General features: G+C 38.1%; 1 protein-coding gene across 1 annotated transcript; it reads right to left on the bottom strand.

Moving 5' to 3' along the window:
• LOC121433606 (lysosomal-trafficking regulator-like) lies at positions 1-26,791 on the bottom strand. The gene is given in 10 exon segments (XM_041632091.1): positions 1-225; positions 1,333-1,759; positions 3,249-3,358; positions 5,156-5,297; positions 6,929-7,940; positions 9,511-10,235; positions 18,235-18,828; positions 18,830-19,596; positions 21,553-21,664; positions 26,636-26,791. Coding segments are annotated over 10 exon segments (4,101 nt in total). The 3' UTR covers positions 1-169.

A 26,791-nucleotide genomic window follows, 5' to 3' on the forward strand; every position in this document is an offset into this window, starting at 1 on the left:
TACACCAGCCCCACCAATCTCATGCAGAATGCCCTGGATGGTTTTACATTCCGTAGGCTGCAGGCTTTTGAGTTGAGAAGGTTCTAGCAAGATGCTCTGGGCTTCCTTTGAGCTGAAGGGTCTCTGGGAGAGCTGAGTTTTCACTTGACCCTTGAGTCGGATCACGGGCTCATAGATGGTGTACTGAGCAGGACAGTAAGCTGTATAAACAACTGAAAGACTTTCCTAAAACACAAACATTTTCCTTTAGTGACAAAACAAATTTTAAAATGTAAGCTATCAACTAGTAAATAAGTATTTCAACATAAAAAGATGCTTAACTAATTTTAATTGTTAAAAAGAGAGTCACCATTCTAAACAAAGATGGGCAGGGAAGCTTAGCTTCTTCCTACAACAGAAATGACAAGCTAATCAAGCTGTGACCAATAACATGAAGTATAGTTAAGGATTTTAGCTTTGATACATTCAGAATAAATATGAGATTAAAATATAAAAAAAGAATTACAACCAAATCTTCTCATTATTCAGAGAATGTTTTATTAGTTCTATAATCAAACTCACATAGATAAGACCTTATCTATTTAATACAGGAGAGCTAAGTCTTCTGTTACATTCAGCTTACTTTTAGCTCCTAGAAATGTGAGAACTCTGGGTTAACTTACCCCAAGTTTTTGTTTGTAAATTTTGGAAATGTTTGTAGGCTTTGGGTTCGAGCTGGTTATTCTTCCCAATGCCATCTTATCACTTAAATCTTGAACTACCTGAGTATGTATGATGAGCTATTTGTTACTATGATGTGACTTTATGTTAAACTAAGCTAAGAAGTACTAAAATACACAGTGCATGTCCAAAGGCTCAGATTTTAAAGAAAGGGAACATTAGATTATATAAATATCAGCCATCATTTTCAACAGATTAAAAAAAAAACACAACTCATTTTTAAGACTATTCTCTCTACCTGCCGTATACCCTAAGAAACTGTTGCATGCCTAAGAAAGAAGAGAACAAAAACAAGATGTAGTTTCAAAACAGTCGAATAGTAATTTTTCAATTATTGATGAATTCTGTTCTAAATCTGGAGAAGAACTATTGCATATAAATGTTCAGGAATAGGAACTAGGAAGGGGCCACTGAGGTAAGACACAGAATGAGAAGAACTTGAAATAAAAGTGGCTATAGGGCTTTATTTATTCCTTTTCTAGAATCTCAGGGTCCACACTATTATAATAATGGGACTGATAGCTTCAGCAGCAGTTGTAGAGACAGGGTATCCCTATATCTAATGACTATTTGAAGAGTTTTAGTGTACAGATCAGACCCCTGCCATCATACCTGATCCTTCAAAACTGCTGTCTTGTAGAACTGATGGTTTGTTTCTTTTCTTTACCTTCTTTCCTCTTTCTGCAGCACTCTCCGGTTCATGGACATACTCTACATTAAACCACAGAGAAACACTAAATCCTTCTGAAAGGTGTGGCCAGCAGTTCTGCCCCAGCAATGGTAGGTGGATTGGGGCTACGTGCCAAGAGGACAACAGCCGAGAGGGAAAACTCTCTCTGTCAGACTCTTTCTTGCCTCGGGAAAGCCGTGCTCTTCTCAATAAGCCTAAGGCTTTACTGTTAAGAATCCCAGGAGACTTTTGTGGTGAGACACCATTGCTTAAACTAGGTGTATGTAGCAAAGGGAAGGTTAGATACTGTGAAGGGCTCATAGTAAAATCACTTTCAACAATTTTCCGAATACCAAGGAGAAGAATTTCCTAGAGAGAAAAAAAAAGCAAGTAAAAGTTTACAATCTTGTAACCAGATCTCTAATAATATCAAAATTCAGGTTATAAGTAAAAAAATACAAACATAACTGTATTGGTAATCTTTTAATTTAAATAGCATATTTATCATATCTTCAAAATTCTAAAGTTTATTTAAGATAAGAATATAGAGATTTAATTATTATATAATCTCTTGATAAATTTGGTTTAAATTTTGGTATTTTATAGAACAAATCTAATATTTATGAGTAGCTTTTAAGTATTATAAATGAAATACAATATCAGGAATTATTTCTATAAAACAGGGTTATTACTTTCTTATGGTATTTCAAAATTATTTTTAAGATTTATTAATGTGTGTGCACGCATGCGCATGTGAACATGCCTGCCTGTCTGAGCAGGTGCCTGAAGAATCCAGAAAATGGGATCAGATCCGTTGGAGCTGCCTGAAGTGGATACCAGTGTCTGAACTCTGGCCTCATGACTGAGCAGCAAGCACTCCAGTTGCTGAGACATCTTTCTAGTCCCATAGCTCTAATATTTTTAAGTGAGGGATACAACCTCACACACTCTCAGATTCCTAAAAGACCAACTACATAAAGCTGAATGCTCAGTTGCTATCCAAGTTATTTCACTTTTTTTTCCCCAGCCAAGGAAAATTTCTATCATTTGTTTTTGGGGAACTAAAGTAAAGTTTTAAGGTTTTTTGGTTTAAATGGAATACAAAAAAGGTAAGAGGTAGAATGTTGAAATGTATATTTAATTAAAAGAGCAAAAATGAAACAGCTAAATTAAAAAGTATAAAAGATTAGCCTAGTGCAATGCCTTACTTGTGCATAAAGTAATATCTAATGTTGACCATGACGAGGGGAAGTGTGCTCAAGGCAAGCTCTAGGAATAATCCATCAACATACAGCCAGCCCTCAATGGCCCACACTGGTGGCCAACAGAGCTTCCATGTGGCCTTGAGACTACAGTGGATGAGGAGGCAGGCAGTGAAGTGGACAGGGCTCTGTTCACCCTGCTTCACAGAGGGCAGTCTCCACATTCTAGATTCATCTGCAGATTCTTCCAGTCAAGGCTGCATTAAAAAATGAGTTTCCTAGCTAAGAGCCACTGAACTATACAGTAATGGGAAGGAAAATATTCAACTAAAAAGAAGATAATGATTCTTTAGAAAAAGAATAAATTCAGGATGATTGTTGTTATTCATGTTTAAATTCTCTTTAGTAATTAAAATCACAGCATTTCCCAAGCACAGAGGTTGGAGCTGACAGAGGACTAAAGGTTACTTGTTAGTCCAAATCAAAGTGAAATGGTTAAGATATATATATATAGATAATAAAACTGAATCTATCAAACATAAAACATGGAACTGGCTAAAACGTAGTTACAATATTAAGAGTTTAGTGATTTACAAATAGTAAAAATACATTCTATTAAAGAATTAGTGAAAATGTAAAAATTATAGCATATTTACTGTACAAGGAGATTTTTCCAGAAATATTCTCAAAAGAAGGGTTAGCTCTTCTGAACATGTTCTTGAACTCATCAGAGATACCAAGAGATCCACCAATACTCTCTGGCATGCTAAATTTTAAAAAGAGGAAAAAAATTAAAGACAGTAACATTTAATTAAAGAAAGAGATAAACAATTTTCATTGAAAGAAATAAACTATTCTCTCATGTGAAATGATTATAAATAATCTAGTTATTAATCATAAATACTGCTAAGAAAATAGCAAGACAATTAGTGGCAAAGGAACCAACACTAATAAAACAACAGATTGTTTAGATTATAACTATCACATATTATTTGAAAAATTAAATGACAGAAATAAAAAATAACAAAATTATATAAATACCACAAGCTATTTATTTTAATTATATTCTTTATTCTACTAAAGAGTTTAGCATAAACAAAAGCAATGGTATACTAATTCATTAAAATTCTTTAAAGTAATAAGTATTTTTATCGATCATTTTATAGTGTTTCAAGTATATCTTTACATGTATGCCTCAGCCGCTCCTCACTCCAAAACAAAAAATATGAATTATTCTCCCTGCTTTAGACATGACAAAAACAATACGATGCAAAACCTAAGATGTATCTTAAAAGACTGGAGCTTAAGACTAGAAATCCTGTTTAAGTAACCTGTTTCATAAAGGCAATGAGCAGACAGAAGAGTTAGCTTTCCCTCTTCCTGCCTCCTGCTTGTAGATCAGATGTAGAAGAGTACCTAGCTACTCTTCTAGAGCCATGCCTGCTTGCCTACTGCCATGTCCCCTGCCATGAGGATCATGGATTCACCCTCTGAAACTGCAAGCCCCCATTAAATGCTTTCTTCTATAAGTTGCTTTGGTCATGGTGTCATGGTGTTTTGCCACAGGAACAGAAAAGGAACTAAGATAAAGGGCAACTGACAAAATTGAAAACTGGATAAAATGTTGAAATAGAATTTTTTAAAACTCGCAGAATATAATACAAATGAAGAGAAGTACATGAGATAAGAGTCATGGTAGGATCCAACTTTAAAGCCCAAGATTACAATTCATATGCAAAAAATAAAAAATAAAAGAGCAAAGAATATGGAGAGGAGAAAATAATTTTTAGAGATAATAAATCTTTGTGATCATGGACCAGTCTTTCCTAGGCTTCAAAGAAAGAACACAGCAACAAAAGCAAGGAAATATGACAACTGATTATAAAGTACACTGGAAGAGCTCAAAATCTCCTAATGCTGTCTTCTAGATGAGTATTGTTGATTTTTATGTTGAGTAATTTAAAATTAAAGTCAGAAGAGCATTCTGGAAATATTAGTTGTACTACACAGGACCAGGTAAAAGAGTTAAATATCACTATTCCTGAATCATCATCATTTAATAGATTATCCGCTGCTGCAAACCAGGCTTTTCTTTAAAACATTTCAAGAAAGAAAAAGCCATGGGCGGGAGACAGTGAGAAAACATGCTGATGCTGAGGCGTCAGTGTGGAAGTGGCTGGCACAGGGGAAGGGTGCTTCTGTACTGCTACTGCCTAGATTTGAAATTTCCCAAAGTAAAATCTCTGAGGGGAAAAATGATTATCAATTATATGTAAGATTATCTAACCTTATTGCATTTTTGCCTTATTGGGAACAATTACCAAAAAATTTCCAGATCAGATTAACTGAAGCATACTGTATTGATGTCCTACTTTTCTTTGAGGCAAGACAATAATGAAATACTATCTATTCCAAATGATGGAGAAGGAACCAAGGAACTCACCTGATCAAATCCATGTGGCTGTGATCTAAATCATATCTGGCCCCACCCCACATGCTCCAGTTTCCTGGGCATATTAAAAACATAACACATGGATTCATACCTTGTCAGTCACAGTATCACCGGGATCCAAATCTGCTGCATGATTCCCTAGGGCCACTCGAAGCAGGGTATCAAATAAAGGTTTTGCTAATTCTGTTTCCGTCACCTTTGACTGGGAAAGGTGTTCCCTCATTTCACACAATATATTTTCCACAGACAAGCTCTAAGATAAAATGAGAGACTAAGAGTATCAATAACATGCTTAAAAAAAAAACAGTGACAAAATAGATTACAATAAGCAGAAGAAAAATTTATTTGTAATTGATATGAAGGTAAATTGACTATAAAATTTGAGTGCTTATCCAAATATCCTACTTAATATTTAAAAACTTAAATTTTTATCTATAAATATATTGGGTTTTAAATTTCAATGTACTTTAAATTATTTGAATCATAAAAAAATTTGTTCTTTGGAAGCTAGAGAGATAGCTCAATGGTTAGGAGTCCTTACAGAGGACCTAGGATCCATATGGTGGATCCCAGCACCCATATGGTGACTCACAACAGCCTGTAACTCCAGTTCAAGGGAATTCAATGTCCTCTCTTCTGGCATCCTTAGGCAAGAAGCACCTATCTATAGTGCGCAGACATACATACAGGCAAAATACTCATACACATAAGAAAAAAAATAAGTCTTAAAATTTTTACAAAACCATTCTTGGAAACTTCAGAGTTGGGAGGAAGGGGGAAACTGTAGTTGGCATGTAAAATGAACAAAAAAAATGAAATTTCAGACTTAATTATCACTAGAGTTTACTAATTCCTTATTCTTAGAGATCCTCTAAGAGTCTAAGAAGTAGTTCTAATTAAGTTTTTCTTATGCTTTCAGTTCTGCCCTTTGAATGAAGCTGTTACTGTTTGCCTAGATCTCTGTAACAGTGGAAAAAAAACAAAAACAAAAAAAGCTTGCTTTTCTTTTATGGAATTCTAAGTCTAACACGTAAAACAAGTAGGTACAGACCAGATGATGACCATTCCAGAGCCATAAACAAAGGTCAGGGAATATAAGCAGAGTACCTAACAGTATCACAAAGATTGTGAACTTTGAAACTCTAAAACACAACATCCATAAATATTCATTTAAGAATTAATTCACAAACTATCCCAAGGGGCTTTTTGCAGAAAACTAAACAGTAAGGTTCTTTAGAGCTGGATTATGTGAGCCATTGTATCCCTCCATACTTTGTATCCTGGTACACACAAAAGAACTTTGTAAAAACAAAGTAAGTGGCAAATGGGAGGGGGAGGGCCATGAGGCCCCTTCCTTCCCTGTGGATTTAATAGGGAGAAGAGTTTCTGAGGTCCCAGCCCGCTCAGTATTTAGAACGAATTAATGGTTACTGGGGAAGGGGAAGATACTTTTCGCTGTGGTATAACCCACTGGCAAGGAACTCTTGCTTTGGTAAATAACTCTTCATCCAGATTCTTAGAAAAAACCCTAATAAAATGTAATGGGTTACTTATACACACACACTCACTGACACACACACACACACAGAAAGAGAGAGAGAGAGAGAGAGAGAGAGAGAGAGAGAGAGAGAGAGAGACCCAGCTGGGTAGAGGAAGAGGGTGAGTGAAAGTGGGAGGAGAAAAAAGAGAACAGGAAGGGTAAATTGATATAAATACACTGTATACATAAAACTGTTATAATGAGTTTCAGATTTATGTATAATTAATACAAGAAAATAAAATTTAAATATGTAGCAAAATAAGTTGTCAATATTGTTATGACATGTATATAATAATACACTACACATATATGTTACATAAGCTGGACTGAGGATAAAGCATCACCTGAGGAGGTAGCTCCAAATCCATCTTCTGTTGACTGGCTCTGGAGCTATGAAGACAAATGGCCAGGAGGGACTCCAAAAGTCGTATGCTCTGGAGAGAGGTCTCATTGTCTTGATTCATAAATGCCTTTGCTTCCCCAGGAACAGCTTCAGTAACCAAAGTCTGCTCTACATTTGTGGGAAACATGTGCTGTGACTCTAAGTCATTCAAGCTGTCAGCACTCTTTTTCAGATGTCCCAGTTCTGGTGCTGCTGAAGATGACACATCTCCTTCCTTCGATGTCATTTCAGGTTGAGACATTCTGATTAACTCTTGGTTTTCATTTACACTCATTTCTCCCTGCCTTTTTCCTTGTTCCTCATCACGAATTGTGAATAGTTTTTGGATTATCATAAATATTAATTGATGGCACACTCGGAAACCACCAAGTCTGTGAAATTGTTTCTGGAAGACTGAACTCAACATGTAGATCCAACGGCACATAGACCAAATGTCTGCTGCTTGGTGCAAACATTCAGGGGAAGGTAAGATGACGTTCTCAAGAGACAGACACGGTAGCATGTGACTTAATGGTTCACTGGCAGTACTGTCATAGCCAGAAGTATCTTCCGACTCACTGACAGAGTCCCTATCAGAATCTGCTTCTTTACTGACACATAAAAAAGCCACACAGAGAAAGAGGTTTATGGTGTTTATGTGAACATCCTGCTGAACAGTCTTCTGTTTCTTTGGATAAGCTTCTCTGAGACTGGCATAAAACTTACTGAGACTCCGAGGAGAATCTGAAGAAGCTTGCTGCTTACAGAGAGAAGGACTCACACTTAAGGAGGGTAACTCCTGCTCAATGTCTAACCCATTGGCACCTGGAACTGAAGCATCTTTCTGTTGTTCCCCTAGGCTGATAATCAGAGTTTCAAATGCTTTGAGGGAATGACTTCGAATCCCATCTAAGTAATTTAATTCAATTATTTGGTTTACTCCATTACAACTTAAAAACAAATCTCTTATTACCCTGTAAGAGATAGGAAAAATAAAATATTTTATATAACATGGTGAAACATTTGCAAATAGGCACATATGCTATGTAAACATGACACTGCTATGTGTGCTCTATACTGACCACTGCCTACTCTGACTCACTGTCTGAACAGTTCTCTATGTGTGCTCTATACTGACCACTGCCTACTCTGACTCACTGAACAGTTCTAAGATACTGATTAAGATCTCAAGTTATTTTCTAATTGCACTTACATGTTTATATATAGCTCTAGCTATATTTAAAAAGAAATGTTTATATATATATATATAACACATTAAAATAAGTAACTCAAGAAAGAATTTTTTTCTTCAATTTCAATAGTAAATTTCATAGAAATTCTAAATATCATACCACCCCTGATGTGTGTACAGGAGAGCAGGCATACATTTGTTCACTTGCTCACTTGGTTGTCTGTCTAACACTCTGCTCAGACTTTCCATCTGTTTTATACTACACTCTAGGAAAGGAAAGAACCAAACTACAGAGCTGAAAATCTTGGGAAGAAATTCTCTCAACTTGAAGGTTTAGTACCATGTGAGTTTCCTTATAGTTCTCTTCTAATTTGTTGAGTTGATCAAAGTCAGCAGCACAGATATAAAAGATGAATATAGCTTGGCTTGGTAGAATCCATGTCAGGTTTTTTTTTTGTTTTGTTTTGTTTTTTTGAGACAGGGTTTCTCTGTAGCTTTAGAGCCTGTCCTAGAACTAGTTCTTGTAGACCAGGTTGTCCTCGAACTCACAAAGATCTGCCTGCCTCTGCCTCCCGAGTGCTGGGATTAAAGGCGTACACCACCGCCCAGCTCCATGTCAGTTTTAAGGTAGCCATATTACATATGCATTAATTTAAATGGCCAATCTGTCCATTAAGCTTTACTTACACAGTCATTGTAAAGTATCCCATACTTAACAATCTCATGAATTTGAAAGTTTCACTGATAGAAGACAACTTAAACTTTCTTTTTGCCTATCTGTGTTTTCAACTTTGAGTAATAAACGCAACTATGATATTTAAGAAATGATCTCCTCAATGCCACTGACTCGAGAACTAAATATTTCACGTATGTATAAATTATACACTGTTGTAAATACATTAAAATTATTATTATATATTTTACTCATAAAATAAGCATTGTCTTGTTCTAACATGATCTTTATAAACATCTTAATGGTTTATAATATTCTATCTACATAGTAAAACAAAAAAATTAATCTTAACTGACTTTGTTCTGACATCTTCATTCCACACACTTCTTTCCTCAGAAATATATTAAAAACTTTTACCTTTTTTTTCCATTGAGAAGCCAAATATCAACATCTCTAGTCTCTCTTCCTTAACTATCCCCAGAAAAGTAAATTTTAAAATGTTTAAAACATGACATGGGAAGAGTACTTTCTTTGTGGACAAACTAAATCCTTGAAAGCAAAATAGTAACTATGATTATACTGTGGTTGAGGTCCTGGAGACATCAAGGTTAGAAATTTAAACACACACAGACTTTATCTCATATTCAAAGCATTCATCCAACTGTAAAAATGCACAAACCTGCATTTAAGTAGAATAGGCAGAGTTTTTAGATAGATCTGAAGCACTTCCTGAGACAAACACTGTTTCAGTTGGCTACACATATGAGTCTGAACAGAAGTAATGCTTAGTTGTTGGTAATGGTGTACTAATTCAACTCCTCTTTGGAGCACAGGATTAAAAATATAATTATACAATTTCCACTGAACAACTACATTGCCTTTCTGGATCAAATTGCAAATGTGATTTGCAATCTGTATGTTATGCAATCTGTCTTCTTGAAAGACAAAGTTCTGATAAGCTTCCAATGCATTCCATTTCCACAAGAAGTCTTCAGACCCACTGCTGGGCAGGATCCCTTGAAATCTGTACGAAGGACTGGGCAAGCCAGAGAAAGGGCCAGCACCACACAAGGTGCCTTGCAGTGTCTCTTCTAACTTAGCCAGTTGGTCAGAATCCATAGTACAGATGTTACAAGCTGCTTTTTTAATTTTCTGTGAAATCTCTGCTCCTCCTAACTGATCCAGAAGAAGTTTGTTAAGGACATTCAGTATGTGTTGCTGAAAATTCTTCAGTGCTGGCAACTTAAAAGCATGGAGTAAAGGGATAATCACAGACTTAGGATCCATACAACAACAGATTCCGACACTGTGTACACCTGATAGGATCTGGACACAGGTGGTGCTCAGGGAAACCTGCTGCAGCAAGCGTAAGCACTGGTGAGCGCACACTGCAATGCAGCAGCACTGAAGGCGTAAGTCACAAACAATGCCACACCAATTCGGGGTTATGATTATTAGGGTGGTATTTATTTAAAGGGGAAAAAACTTACAGATCACTGTCCCAGGCAACAGCCCTCTTCGCAACCAGGAAAGGAGTCTAGTCGCAGGCGGAGCAGGAAGTGAAGAGAGAGAGAAGAGGGAAGTGGCCGCTTTTTTAAAGGGAGAGAAACCACGCCCCAGTGGGCTGGTACCTCAGCGGTGATAGGCTGGAGGAGTGGGAGGACCTCCCGCAACACCTCCCCCTTTTGTTTAAATAAGAGAGTTCTAAACCTACTATGAAATTATATACAATAAGTACAAATATCCTATTCTAACTAGCTTAGGTCTTGTATAATAAATAACTTGGCCAAGTCATGAGAGAAAGTAACTACATTTATATAGTCTTCAACCCCATCGAAGATCTGAGAAGGGAAATAATGTTACCTGGGTAATTAGGAAGTTCAGTAAAACAACTTCCAAAACATGCAACAAATTACAGAGACAACTAGCTACCTGGGCAATCACCCAAAGTCACATTAGCAGCTTGAAGCAACCAACTTTGGCTAAGGCCTAACATAACTGACATACCATTTTCTAAGGCAAGCAACTTTTCAAAACTATCTTACCCTGTCTTGGCAGGATATGACAGTCCTGTTTTATCCATTGATGCATGCTCTGTATCTTTGTCAGTTGTTGAGGTATGGGCATTTCTTTGCCCAAACGCCAGTTCTGCCAAAAAGAAAGGCTCCAGGTGGAGTGTCTTTGGTGCTCAACATTCTCTCGGGAATAGAGTGGTGTTGCCAGGAGCAATTGTGTCTCACTACCACAAAACTCTGAGTTAGATTAAAGGCCATTTTCTACAGCTCTTTGAAGAAGTTGAAGATTATCTATCTATACTGAGTATAATCTCTATATATCGAAAGAACCTGATTAGTCTATTATAAATGACAAACTTAGATGACTATTAGTCTATATAATTCTCAATATCTATCTAACTTAAAGACTAAGACAATAAACGACTGTGAAACAAATGAGGACAATGACCTCCAAATATAAACAATGTACAAATAAACATTGCAGTAGGTAAATATATATCAATACACAATTATTATATAAGTATCTTAATCAGAGGTAGAAATGTACACTGCAATATGGTAAATATATACAATATATATATATCAATACAATATATGTCAATACATAAAAAAATGTTTTAAACAGAGGTAGAAACATGCATGCGTACAATAGTCAATATAATTTAACTTTGTATCAATATACAAGAATCTATAGCAATGTATTTGTCTAAAAACAGTAACTCACAATTACAAATCTATTATCCCATCATCCCTCTTTTTTTTCTTTCAAAATGATCCCTGAGCGTATAAAATTCCTCCCCCAACCCTCAATCGTATACTAATTATAATCGACCCCTAAATGATGTCCCTAAACCCAAGGGCAAGTTTTATTGGGAAAGGGGACGTCGTCCTCTAGAATTACTTCCAGCTGTCATGGGGGCGACGTTCTTTCTGGGGGATCCTGTGAAAGTGAAATGATGGTTAAATTTCAAGATCAATGTCTTTTAAAATTGCCAATAGTCTCTGAGTATTTTGTGCAGGTCTGGCCAAAATGTTGTATAAGATGTGCACCATTTCAGCTAACCAAGTTGGAACTGTCTTGTGCAGCTGGTACCAAAAGCAGGTCTTGTAGTAGTGCTATCAGTATCATGACGTCATATCAACCAGGTGGAGTTGTTGTTATGGGGCCCCATCTTCTTCCTGGAAACTTCAAATGTCACTTCAGGAAAAACTCATTGTTCATTATGAAAAACTTAAACATTAATCATATAGACATATATAGACATATATATATATATATTCAATGAAAGACATGATAGATATATTCAATGAAAAGTATGATAGATATGAAGAAAAGCAAAGATGTTTTCTAAACTCATATTTCTTTCTGTCCCATATCATGGCTCTTGACATGAGACAGAAACTCCAGAAACTCTGGGTTTTTCTCTTACTAACAGGCTTGGAATTGGAGAGGGACTGAGCCAGAGTCCAACTTCAAAACCAGCTTTATAAATTTAGAAATATGGTTTAATATTACTTACACAATCCATTCAGTTGTCTTGATATTTCCTATTGGGCAGGTATTTTTCCATCTGTCAGTATCCAAACATCCAGGGTCCCTTGAATTTCTCAAAGATGAGTGTTTTCCTGTGGAGATAAGAACAGAACCCTGCCCCCATTCTATGTTTTTCTTACCACCTGTATGAATATCATCATTGTGGATGAGTTGTCATTTCTCCTTTCCAAGAGGTTTCTCCTCTTCAAATCGAAACTTTATTAATTTTGATGGTATCCACAATTTTTCTTCTCCTGTGGAAACAAGAGCAAAACCCCTTCCCCAACGTAGCACATCTCCTGGCTTCCACTGAGAGGTCAGCACATCTTTGAAATAAATCGGTTGATTTAGTTCAGCAGACTTTTCCATTATCCAATGTCTTTCTGCTGCTGTCGTTCCTTTCTCATTAGCGTTAAGAAAATTCAAGGTTAATAAAGCATTATGTAATCTATTTCTGGGGGTATTTTCAGTCCCTTTCTGTTTGTTCAGCATATCCTTTATAGTACGATTTGATCTTTCTATAACTGCCTGACCTGTAGGATTATTTGGTATACCTGTAATGTGTTTTATATTATAATAATCAAAAAAGCGTTTCATTTTCTTAGATACATATGCTGGACCATTATCTGTCTTTATTTGCGCAGGTATACCCATGATGGCCATAACTTCCAATAAATGTGTGATTACTGAATCAGCCTTTTCTGAGCTCAGGGCAGTAGCCCATTGAAAACCTGAATACGTGTCTATGGTGTGGTGTACATATTTTAATTTACCAAATTCCATAAAGTGGAACACATCCATCTGCCAGATTTCATTTCTCTTAGTACCCTTTGGGTTACTCCCTGCAGGCAACGGTGTTTGATTATAGAAAGAACAAGTAGGGCATCTCTTTATAATGTCCTTAGCTTGTTGCCAAGTAATGGAAAATTCTTTCTTTAGGCCTTTACTATTGACATGATGCTTCTTATGAAATTCCGAGGCCTGCAACACACTTCCAATCAATAATTGATCAATCTCAGAATTGCCTTGGGCTAGAGGACCAGGCAGACCTGTATGGGACCGGATGTGTGTTATGTACATCGGACAAAGCCTGTTCCTGATTATGTCTTGTACCTGGATAAACAATGAAGTCAACTCTGTGTCATCTGGTATAAATTCAGCGGTTTCAATATGCAAGATAACTCTTTCTGCATATTGTGAATCTGTAACTATATTAAGAGGTTCTTTAAAATCCCTTAGCACCATAAGAATGGCATATAATTCTGCCTTCTGGACAGAATTATAAGGGCTTTGTTCCACCTTACTCAATTCATCTGACTTGTAACCTGCTTTCCCTGATTTATTTGCATCAGTATAGAACGTACGGGCTCCAGTTATTGGAGCATCACGTACAATTCTAGGAAGAATCCAAGAAGTTCTTTTTATGAGATTAAGTCTATCACTTTTGGGATAGTTGCTATTAATTTCTCCCAAAAAGTTAGCACAAGCTCTTTGCCACGGTTCATTGTCTTCCCATAACTTTTTTATTTCTTCAGTAGTAAAAGGCACTATAATTTCTGCTGGGTCTATACCTGCTAGTTGACGAAGTCTCAGCTTACCTTTTATAATTAATTCAGAGACCTTTTCCACATAAGTTTTTAATTTTTTACTTGGTTTATTAGGTATAAATATCCACTCTAAAATAATATCTTCCCTCTGCATTAGAATCCCTGTAGGAGAAATTCTGGAAGGCAATATGACTAGGATGCAGCTAAGATTTGGGTTCACCCTATCCACATGTGCCTCCTGTAATTTTTCCTCAATCATTGTCAGTTCCTTTTCTGCTTCAGCTGTCAGTTCTCTTGGACTATTCAAATCTTTATCACCATCTAAGGTTTTGTTTAAATGAACTATTAGATCAGGTGTTATCCCAACAGCTGGTCATAGACTGGAAATGTCTCCTAACAATCTTTGGAAGTCATTAAGAGTCTTTAACCGGTCTCTCCTAATTTGTGCCTTTTGCGTTTTAATTTTCTCTAACCCTATTCTGTAACCTAGGTAATTAATAGAATTTCCTCTTTGAATCTTTTCAGGGGCAATTTGTAATCCCCACCTAGGCAAGACTTTCTTTACTTCTTCAAACATCCTTTCTAAAGTATCTTTATTTGAATCAGATAATAAGATGTCATCCATGTAATGATAAATGATGGACTTGGGGAATTGTTTACGAATTATTTCCAATGGCTTACTTACAAAATATTGGCACAGTGTAGGACTATTGAGCATACCCTGTGGGAGGACAGTCCACTGATATCTCCTATTAGGCTGAGAATTATTATAAGTAGGCACTGTGAAGGCAAATTTTTCTCTATCCTTTTCTTGTAACGGTATAGTGAAAAAACAATCTTTCAAATCAATAACTATAAGAGGCCATCCTTTTGGTAACAGAGAAGGCAAAGGAATTCCAGATTGTAGTGGGCCCATAGGTTGAATTAGTTTGTTGACAGCTCTTAGATCTGTCACCATTCTCCATTTACCAGATTTCTTTTTTACAACAAACACAGGAGAATTCCAAGGGCTGGTTGATTCTTCAATATGGTGAGCATCTAGTTGCTCTTGCACCAGCTGTTCCAATGCCTGTAGTTTATCTTCAGCTAGAGGCCATTGTTTGGTCCATATTGGCTTCTCAGTTAGCCATTTTAAAGGTAGGGCCGTTGGTACCTCTAAAGGTTTGGTATTTGCTGTATGTTCTTGTACAGCCTGAATGGCTGGTGACCTTTTTCCATAATACCTCATCATATCCTTCCCAGAATTATGAGTTCCTGGAAATACAGGAATGTTAATCTGGGTATTCCATTGCTGTAGCAGGTCACGGCCCCATAAATTTATGGCAATATTGGCTATATATGGCCTTAGTCTTCCTATTTGCCCTTCGGGCCCTATGCATTCAACCCATCTTGTGCTTTGTTTTACACGAGATAGGGTTCCAATTCCCAGGAACTGAACATCTACCTCTTGAAGAGGCCAATTCGGATGCCAAGATTCTGGGGTAATGATACTTACATCCGCACCTGTGTCTAATAAGCCTTCAATAAAAGTGCCATTTATACAGACTCTTAGCTTTGGTCTTTGATCATTAATAGAAGTCTGCCAAAATATACGTTTACTCTGTCCTATTGGGTTTTTTGACTCATCCTCCACACGTAATTCTTCATTTAGACCAGTATTACTTTTTACAGCAGAAATTGGAGCTTTTAATTTTCTTGGTGAGGCACGTTCTCCACTGTGACTGGGAATGACTGGGCCACTGTTGGCTTGGGGGCCTGCGAGAGGCCCCCCAAGGAGTTTCCCGATGATATCGGATTGCCCGTCTGTCTGTTGTTGACCTACATTCGTTGGACCAATGCCTGCCTTTACCGCATCTCCTACATATACCTGAAGGCCGAGGTCTCCTATTTTTGTCATTCCCAGAAGAGATATTATTCCTAGAAATTCTTTGCCTGCAATTCCTTTGCAAATGTCCTAATTTACCACAATTAAAACACCTGGCAGTTTGATGTCTCCTCATTGCTTTGGAAATCGCTTCTCCTACCCAAGATTCATAATTATAGCTAAACGTCTCAACATTCATCGTATGCTGAATCCATTCATCCATAGGTGCTGATCTAGACTTTAAAGGCCCAATTATCTTTTTGCATTCTATGTTTGCATTCTCAAAAGCTAGAGATTCAAGAAGTATTCGTCTAGCTTCTGGCTCTGTTACCCCTATGTCCAGAGCCTTAATTAATCTTTGCAAAAAGTCAATAAAGGGTTCTCTCTGTCCCTGCCTAATTCTGGTATATGATTCAACCCTTTTTGCTGGATCTTGTATCCTATTCCAAGCATTTAAAGCTGCTTGGTGACATAGACACAGTACTTCATCGTCATAAAGAGCTTGGACCTGTGGATCAGCATATTCTCCTGCACCAAGAATTTGATCTTGGGAAACCTCAATACCTTTTGCTCTTCCTTGCTGTTCCATATGTTTGGATTCTTCTCTGAAATAAATTCCAAACATCAAGGAAGGTCCATTATCTAAAACTGCAGACACTAACTGATGGAAATCATGGGGAGTAGCTCTAGCATTAGAAGCCCAAGTCCTTATCATTTCCTTTACATATGCATTGTGCAAGCCAAAATTAACAACAGCTTGCTTAATTTCTTTCAGATCATTCATTGCTATTGGCATCCATCTAGCTTCTCTGACTCCCTTTGAGCCTTTAGAAGTTGATGCTTTTTCAGAATTAAGTATAGGGTATGTCGCTAGAACCCTGGGTAAGCCAGTTCTAATAGCTGGTGGAGGCCTTGTATCCTGTCCTTGTGCCTCCTTCCTCTGTTCACCAGCTGCAATAATTTCCCCAATCTTTTCAAATCTTTTTATCATTGTCTCTCTTAAATCCTGAATCTCCTGACCTGTATATATTTCCAGTGATTTCACTGAGGTATCAATTTTTTGGTCCCCATTCTGCACCTGTGATTCCAAAGCTTTAATTTTTTCCTTCAAAGATAACATGTCCTCCTTAAACTTTTCTTGTATATCATGTAGATTCCCATCTTGGAGGTACATTCTGTCTGTTACCTTATCAAAACTTTGTGATAAAGTCTGAACGTCAAATTCAACAGCCTGAACCCTTTCAGGTAACTTTCTAATACCCTTGGATATGGAATCAATTTTGTCTGTCATAGTATCCACTTGTTCAGATAACCTCTGATTTTCAATAATTTTAATCCTGTCAATTAGTTGTTCATTATTAGTTCATAAAGATTCTATCATTCTTAGGAGTGCCATATTCTTCTGTTCATTATTAGTACGTAAAGATTCAATCGTTCTTAGTAGTGCCATATTCTTCCTTAATGATAGAATATGGAAAAGAAAACTGAAGGCTAGTAACAAGCAAATTAAGGTATCCCCATAATCATATAAACCTTGTATGATGTAATTCATTGTATTAGTAAATATAAATTTACTAATCCATTGTATTAGTGAAAACAAAGCAGTAAAATTTGCGTTAGAAACAAAAACTGCCATATTACCTATTATCCAGCAGGTAGCGCTGTTGCAGAGTCACGGTGAAAACATGGTCCTGTTTCAGTGCCTTAGTAGATGTTAAAAACTGGAAAATGCAAGTTTCTCAACAAAGTAACTGTAATTAAATCAATTCCTGAGACGGAACCAGAAACCCAGAATCCAGGGGTAGAGAAGAGCAATCTGGAAGCCGCTTATGCCTCCATGAGTCACCCTGAGGGGTTGCAGCTTTCAGCAACCACGTGCTCTGGTTCGTGCCACTTAAGAGCTGTACTTGCAAGGGAGATTTAAAAATGACTCAGAAAAGAGCAAACCACACGGCTAGAGACTACGCGGGCCTGTGGAGTTTAAATCCACGTGGGGAGTCCAAGGCCGCTGGCGGCTGAGGAAGGGGAGGGCTCCCGCCAAGCCGAACTAGAGCCCGCCAAGCCCGCGGCCGCCAAGCTGAACTTGCACCCGCCAAGCCCGCAGCCGCCAAGCCGAACTCGCGGCTGCGAGTGGGGAAAGGAGAGGTTCTAAAACCAAACGTTGGGTGCCAAAATGAAGGCGTAAGTCACAAACAATGCCACACCAATTCGGGGTTATGATTATTAGGGTGGTATTTATTTAAAGGGGAAAATACTTACAGATCACTGTCCCAGGCAACAGCCCTCTTCGCAACCAGGAAAGGAGTCTAGTCGCAGGCGGAGCAGGAAGTGAAGAGAGAGAGAAGAGGGAAGTGGCCGCTTTTTTAAAGGGAGAGAAACCACGCCCCAGTGGGCTGGTACCTCAGCGGTGATAGGCTGGAGGAGTGGGAGGACCTCCCGCAACACAGCACCTCTCGGGATACTGCACATCTCCCTCTGCAGTCTCTTCGAAGGGGCTTTTAGAAAGCTGGTTTTTAAAAGCTGAAACGAGGAGACCTGAGAGATCACGGTGGTGCTGCATGAAATGGGAATACTCACAGCGCCGGTGCCGTTTCCTCGTGCACATGGAATGATGAAGTTGCTCTGATTTTACCTTTTTGACAGTACTTATTATTTTCACTACACTGTTGATCAAGGTTTTCAAATGTTCGGCAGCCCCTGAGGGAACACCGTCCCTTGAAAGCAGCCATTCCATCTGAAGAACTGCTGTTTCAAACAGATTAAATCCTTGGTGCTGAATAAATTCTTGAACTAAATCCATGGCTTGACTGAAGTAAAAGGGATTTGAAGCTGCACTCTGAAGACAAGAGATAAGGAGCTGTAGAACTCCTTCCAGAAGCTCGGGGAGAAGAAGGGCTCTATGACGATACTTGGAAAATATAAAGCCCTCCTGGACCTCCTGTAGTGTTTTCTTTTGTCTTGGTGAGAAAGGGTCAGGCTGCTTTTCCAAGCAAGCTCTAATTTTTAAAGCTGCCCTAAGCAATTCAGTCAAGTTTTTTTCTAAGACTTTCTGGCATTGCCTCTGCTGTGCTAACATCTACTGACATAAGATGCACCACAGTTCGAAAGAGCATCCGTTGAACCAAAGCCACTGGCTCTTCAGTCCAACCTGTAGAAACCACTTGTCTCTCCAAAGTGTCACTCTAGTTACAGCAGTCCCCAAAGCCTGCTAGAAACTCAGTCAGCGTGGGTACTACACTGGCTGCTAGAGAAGAATTATGATTCAAAGCAATGTCAAACTTACAGACTTTCTCCAATAGCGATAACAGAACATGACATAAGTCAAAGGGAGAGTTATTCATGTTACTGAGAATAGACAAGGCAGCTGGCTCACTTAATATGTCGCCATTTGAATCCTGTCTTGGGATGATTTCTCTGGAGTTTTCCAAAGTCATGGTGTCAGAAAGGATCTGTTCTTTGGTTGCAGAGGGGACAAGTTTGGCGAGGAGGTGGTCTTCCTTAGGAGACTGCGTCAGGATCCGGGGTAGCACATGGGACCTCCTGTGCTTACTCACAACTGTACTTTTCTCATCTGAGTTGACTTCAGAGTCAGAGGTGGAGAGCTGTGTCTTTCTTGCATCTCTTACAGAGTAGCGGTGGGTACTTTTACGCTGTCGTCTGCTTTTTTGAAAAAGGTTTACTTTTGCAGAGATTGAACCAGGAGGAGCACTTCCTTCTAAATATAATTTTCCCTGAGTTGATTTTTGCAAACTTGAGTTCTTTTCTTTGGTCAGGATTATATCAGATGACAACGGCAAGTTAAAATCTAATAAAATCAAGAAATACACTTAGAATATGTCAGTACCCAACAGGTGTGACTACAAAGCCTGACCAAGGGAGTAGTTACTTTTGTTTTGGACATTAAGATGGCCCATAGAAGTGATTCACTCCACCCTGACCAAAGATCAGAGAATTTAAGCATACTCCTGCTTATTCATTTAAAATAAGAAGTTTGGCATAGGGAGTGACTGCCTACAGGATACTTGGTCTAGGGAATGTTCACTGTATATCCTGCCCAAGACATCAAATGTTTTACTCAGGAAATAATGGCTTGATGTCTCAAGTATTGAAGTAACTGTTCTGATTGTCTTTTGTGTCATGTTAAAGCAGTCTTTTGCCTTCTTTCCCCCCTTTTGTATTGGGGAATAAAAGTGTATGAAAAAAAAGAATATGTCAGTACCCGTTAAGCTCAACATGTATGGGCAATGACTCTTACAACCCACATTATGAGTCTGGCCTGGTATAATTTTCCTGCAAGTCTGCTTTCCCTAGTTACATCTCTGGGTCACTTCCGCCCACACTTATCCTTCCTACTCTCTATACCAGGTGGTAATAGCTCAAGAGATACAACTTGATTTTGAGGATGGCAAAGAGAAAAATTAGGAAATTGGACATGAGTTGAACCTACTGCATTCTAATTTCTAAATATGAGCTTGAACTATCCAGCTGCTGTGCTCACCACTTACAAACCTTTAGTGATGCTGTAATTAAGACATAGTGTTAGTCTGTGGCTTCTCAGAACTTCAATATTCACCCAAATGAACTCAAAAATCATATAGTATATATCAAGTATTCATCATGACTATGGTTAAAAGAGTTGTTCAAGCAAAGTATTTCTCTAGGGCCTTGTTCTCTGAACTAGCCAAATGTAGAGAGATCAGCAGTCCATCCTAAGTCCCCAGAGCTTGGGGCAGCATTCAATGGCCATTTCTTAGGGAAAGGATCTAATTAAATGAATCTTTCTCTTTGTAGCAATATGTGCTAAAATGCACAGAAAACAGAGTTGTAATTTAGGAGGACTAAATAAAAACCCATTAGTAGAATTTTGCACTTTACCTAGGAGAAGGAAAATAAAGCAAATGAGAACAAATGTTAAAAGAGACCAATTGCACAGAAATATAAAATGCCATCAATGAAGGCAACTTCCCTAAAATGGCAGTAATCAACTCTTAAGTGGTTAACAAACTTCTAATTCTGCAAACTCAAAAAAAGAGTAGTTAATGAATCAATAAATAATCAGGAAAATAACATTAGAAGTCTTTAAATATTTTCCTTAAAAGAGTTCTATGTCAAATATGTATTAAAATATAAACACAGCATTAAAATATAATACGGAAGACTATTTTTAACCCAGGAGATTCATAAAGTATTCCAGAAATGATCCAGGGGAAAACCAGTTTATCCTTCCAATGAAATTTAATGTACTTATAAATGCATATTTTTCAAAATAAGAAATTAAAATGTATTGATCTCATGTCATAATTCTACTTAGCCTAGAAACAAACTATGACTTCCAATTTATCCCTCAAAAGCAAAATTAGAAAAACTGAACTAAAGCAAATATTGCAGAAGTCACTTTTAGAGTACTGGTGATAGCCGTCCTTAAGCAATGGGCTTTAATTCCTTTCTTCAAACTCTTCACCACCCATTTTCCTAACGCTATGGCATATCTAGCAACTCCATTAGGTAAGTATTCTGCTTCTTCGGGTATTTGTAATTGTCATTTATGGACGTCTCTCAGAAGCACCATGGACTTTTATATTACTGGAAGAAGAAAAATTGTGCTTTCCTAATGAATTTTTCATACTAGGTATATAATAAATCACCACAATATCTACTACTCTGAAACTGCATTAACCAATCAGGAAGAGGTAGCTTTGCAAATAAACTTCTTTTCCCAAAGGGATATGACAATGCAAGCAATCTGTGAAGAGGGACATACCTGTTGCTTGCTGTTCCTGGACAGGTATCTTCCACACCAAGGGAAGGAGTGACAGAAGAAGTGTCAGGAGTTCTTCTCTACATGTCAGGGCCTGGGTCAGAAGCAAAAGAGTCTTTCATGTTCTAAGGGCCCAAGACACATTCACTCCTATTTATCTTGTATTCAACCGAACCAAAAACAATTTTTATCCTTAAAAACAATTACATTTGAAAAACTGAAGATCAAATCATCCTATTTTAAGTCCAAGTCAAACTGTGGATACTTTTGAATTTATAAGATTTCCAACCACAGAAGAATGTAAGATTGTGTGATGGTATTTAGCACATCCTTGCTAACATTCCCACGAAGAGCTATTACTGCTATCATGCACATTGCAAGAATTCATCACCTATGAAAAAACAGACTTGTTAAGTAAAAATAAAAAACTAAAGCCTTTAAGTTAGTAAACTAACAAGGTTACTAGGAAAAAAGTAAGTCTCCGTGTAGCTAAATGTAAAACTTAGAAGACAATTTTAAAAAGAGAAAGCAACAATAATAACACATATAAAAAATTTATCAGTGAAGATAATTAAGTATACTGACTGAACACTCTATTCAAGTATTCTATTATATTAGTCTTTCTGAAGTAGACAGTCCATGTTGTTCCCTTTATTGGTCCATAAAATACATACACACAAACAGAACAACAGAAGGCATGTAGTATCAGTAAGTTTCCCAGTAAGAAACAGAACCCTAGTATGGAAATAGTATTCAGAAAAAAAAAATAATCATCTGAAATGTTGAAGTAGGATTGCAACGAGACAGCTACTCCTGGGATACCTGGGACATGTGGTTGAGTATTTAATGAACAGTTAATCCAGGAGTTATTCCTTCTCACAACAATCTTTGAGGAGGGGATCAGGATGACATGAATAGATTTGCTGGGCAGAACTGTGGTAAATGGGAACAGCCAATGTTAGCAGCAAGATCACATGGCCCATATATGAGATGATGACTAAGTAACTTGACAACAAATAAACACAGAGACATATGAGAAACTATATGGTAGAACTGAACTGACTCACAGTTCATTTTCAATGATGCACAAAGAAGAAAAAGACTCCTCACAGGTCTCTCGTTTAAGTAACGAGGTGGCTAATAATATTTCCACAAAGAGAGAAAAGTCTAAGAGGGGTAATAGGTTAGAGTAAAGACAGACTGCCTTAATTTTTTAAAATTATATTTAGTGTGCATGTGCTATTAGGCTGAGCAGTGAATTACCTGATGAGACATTTCATTGACCCAGATTCATTTTTTTAGACATATGCAATTTGAGATGCTGGGAAGATGTCTAAATGGAGACCACTTTTAATAGACAGATAATATACAGACTGGGAACTTAAGATATAAAAGTCATCTGGGTGGATACCTAGGACATATATAAGGTTTTCCGGAGAGCAAGCAGAATAATGAGAAAGAACTGATAACACTGGTATTCAGAGCTCCAAAAGTCTTTAAGGTGGGCAGTGCTGAAGTAAGTCTGTTGAGCAGATTGACAGACAATTGCAGCGAGAGGCAGAACCAGAGAAACCACAGATGAGAACAGTGAAAGAAAAGGCATTAAACAGGATGAAAGCCGTCATTTCTGAACTATATAAAATGATGGCTGAAAAGCCTTTAGCAACTGAAGGGTGCTGGTAACATTCACAATCACAGCTTTAGTGGAGTGATAATGGAATGAACAGAAAGTCCCTGTTACAGCAGGCTGAAGAGTCAAGGGAATTAAAGATTCCCAGTCTCAAATAAAGTAAAAACTTGTTAGCTCATTAACCTTTTGAGTCCTCCTAATGTGAGTCTTTAGTGAATTCTAATGGAACAGGCACACTGTCCTGGTGAGTCCTTGCTCTATAGCAGTATACTGACAAATCTCACCATTATGTGAACAGACATTCCTGCCTTCACATGATCTGGAACATCCCTAATACCATCCTACCATGTAAGGCCTAGCTCCAGCAATATCTGCTCTGTGAGGCTCACTACCTACTTCTTCCTGAAAAACTTCTCTAACCCCTCAGGATTTTAATGCCTGTTGTCCCCAGTTCACTATGCAGACTTATAGACAAGCTCTTGAAAGGATGAGATGAGAGCAAGTACAGATCTTTGGGGTTTGACCCTGCTATGCTAAAACAGCAGTCCTAGGTGGGGAGGAGGAATACATTGGCAGCTTAATGCAACAACTCTTCACTTAATACTCAATTGCTCTAACACAACTCGTTATCGAGGAAGCGCTCCCTAACAATATCAACAACAATTTTGTTGTTGTATGTGTTTGCGTGTGTGCACGCCATAATGTTTGTGTGCATGTTTCTCTCCTTCCACCCCAGAACATGAGTTCTAGGGGTCAAATCCAGCACACTAGGCTTCTATAGCAATCACCTTTACCCACTGAGCCATCTCAGTGGCCCTGATTCTATTACTATTTATTTATTTATTTATAGTTTTTCAAGGCAGGGTTTATCTGTGTAACAACCCTAGCTGTCCTAGAACTAGCTCTGAAGACCAGGCTAGCCTCAAATTCACAGAGGTATGCCTGTCTCTGCCACCTGAGTGCTGGATTGAAGGTTGTGCCACCACCACCCAGCTCTATTACTTTTAAAGTACCATATATTCCTATTTTTTTTAATCCTTTCTGGTTTTCAGAGAAACTTCACATGTAATTCTGTCTTTGAGACCCATAAATAATTTTTTTATTTGTAGGCACTCTGGAAAAGCAGGGCTTAGTTATTTCAAATAAATCCCTCTAGTTTTATCTCCCCAAATCTAAAGTATGCATAATAGTTACAGTACCTAGAAATGAGGTTGTTCCCTCATGTCAGATCCACACACACTACATCAAGCAATACAGGCCATGTACAGAACCATTCTCTGGTTTTCTAGTGACCTGACATTTAGAAATATCGTACCTTCCCTTGATACTTACTGTTTTGTCTTCATTTCTAAAAGAGAAAAAGGCTAGATCATGCCTTTTAATTTTCCCCTACAAGCCGGGCGATGGTGGCGCACACCTTTAAGCCCAGCACTCGGGAGGCAGAGGCAGGCGGATTTCTGGGAGTTCGAGACCAGCCTGGTCTACAGAGCTAGTTCCAGGACAGGCTCCAAAGCCACAGAGAAACCCTGTCTCGAAAAACAAAAAAAAAATCCCCTACAATAATAAATAATGAAATCATTCTCACTGAAGTGTCACTTTCTCAGCTCAGTTCAAGAAACACGTTACAAGTGCTTGGCAAATACCAGGCACAGTTCTTTTTATGCTAGGCATCCAGGAGTGGTAGTGACTGGAGGAAAAGGAAAAACTAGTGAGTCAGGGAAAGGCTGAGATCCCAGCCCAGACACATTTCTAGGAGGCTCAAAGGTAGGCATCAGTGGGGACCTGGTCATGGACTGTTTGACATATCAAGGAACATGGACTATAGCTAGAAAGTAATTCAGAGTTACTGAAGTTACCAATGGTATTACAAATGAATGTCTTTGCATACTAACTAAATTTAATTTTACAAATGTAAAAAAAACATATGATACCAGCATGTGAACACACTGCTAGTCTTCATTTCTTCTCTAAGAATTTATTCTATTGTATGGTATGATACATCTAAAAAAGTTTCTTCATTGGGACTATCTAATCTTTTTTCCATCCCAACTGAATAGATACAGAGCTAAAGAAAACATGTAAGTCTGTACTGTTTTTTTAAGCTTTGCTAAAAAGATTTCCTATTGATTGTTTTTATTTCTGTACACATCGCTTTGAGTATAGTATTTTTTTTTTTTTGAGACAGTGTTTCACTGCAGCTATTGAGCCTGTCCTGGAACTAGCTCTTATAGATCAGGCTGGCCTCAAACTCACGGATATCTGCCTGCCTCTGCCTCCCAAGTGCTGGGATTAAAGGCATGCACCACCACTGCCTGGCTTTCACATCACTTTGAAAAACAGTACTTTTACTTCTCCATTTATATATCATTATGTTTTGTTTGCTATTTGCTTTATACAGGGCTTTACTATGGCAGCCCAGACTGATTTCAAACTTGAACTCACAATGATCCTTCTATATTTGTATTCCATGTGCTAGAATTATAGGTATGTGCTATCACCCTCAAAACTGTCATTACACTTTAAAATTCCACTTAACTAATGCATTTCTTTAAAAGCAAGGTATTGCCAGGCATAAATTGCCAAGACTTGGAAGGTAGAGGCAGGAGAATCTCTGAATTCAAGGCCAGCCTAGACTATATAGCAAGTTCCAGGACAGCTAGGACTAACTACATAGAGACACCTGTCTCAAAAGAAAAAAAAAAAACCTCAGTAAGAGTACAGAAAAGTCTGTCTCAAAATCAGATTTATATATAATGGCTTTAGTAATATAGAGGTAATTCCACTAAGATTCATATGAAACCCACATTCCAAAGAAAGTTATACTTTTAAGAAAACTATGAGAGGAGAGAGAAAAGAGTAAAGGAATATGGGGGAATATATTCAACATACAATATATACTTGTATGAAAAAAATTTTAGAGGATGGAAATACTACCAGCTTCACCTAAAAGTGTGAAGGAAGGCAAAAAATGAAGAAGTCTCTGTTCCCCAACCCTAGTTAAAAAAAAAATCAATCTGTTCTTAGTGCATGAAGCCAAGAGTCCTGGAGACCAAGAATTAATGAACTATTCATGTAGAATAAAAATATTTCACGCACTCAGAATGGGTGGAAACCTACAAACCCAATCAGGCCCTACCGTGTGTGTGTGTGTGTGTGTGTGTGTGTGTGTGTGTGTGTGTGTGAGAGAGAGAGAGAGAGAGAAAGAGAGAGACAGAGAGAGAGAGAGAGAGAGAGAGAGAGAGAGAGAGAGAGAGAAACAAAGAATGGGCAAAAAGAATGGACAACACTCTTCAAGCCTCAGTAATAAACACAGCCACAAAACCCTGCCCACCTCCCGTTGGGGAGGAGCAGGAAGAAGGGGGACTCCTGTCAAAAGGGCTCTTCAGCTGTGTGACTTGGGGTGTGATTAGACCCTTACCAGACCTTCCTGATCACCCCTACCCTGGCTCATCCGGCCTCATTCCGGAACCCGGCGGCACCCACACGCCCCGAAGAATGGAAGGCGCACCTTGGTGAGCGCGAGCGGTCGCAGGGCCTAGGCCAGGCCCAGGGCATTCGCCTCCCGGGAGTAGCGCTGCGCGGCCCCCACGCATGCATTATTCTACCAGCCAT

The sequence above is a fragment of the Microtus oregoni genome, unplaced genomic scaffold, assembly GCF_018167655.1.
Source record: "Microtus oregoni isolate MIOR12 unplaced genomic scaffold, Mior012 000040F_ref0000088, whole genome shotgun sequence".
NCBI classification, from domain to species: Eukaryota; Metazoa; Chordata; class Mammalia; order Rodentia; family Cricetidae; genus Microtus; species Microtus oregoni.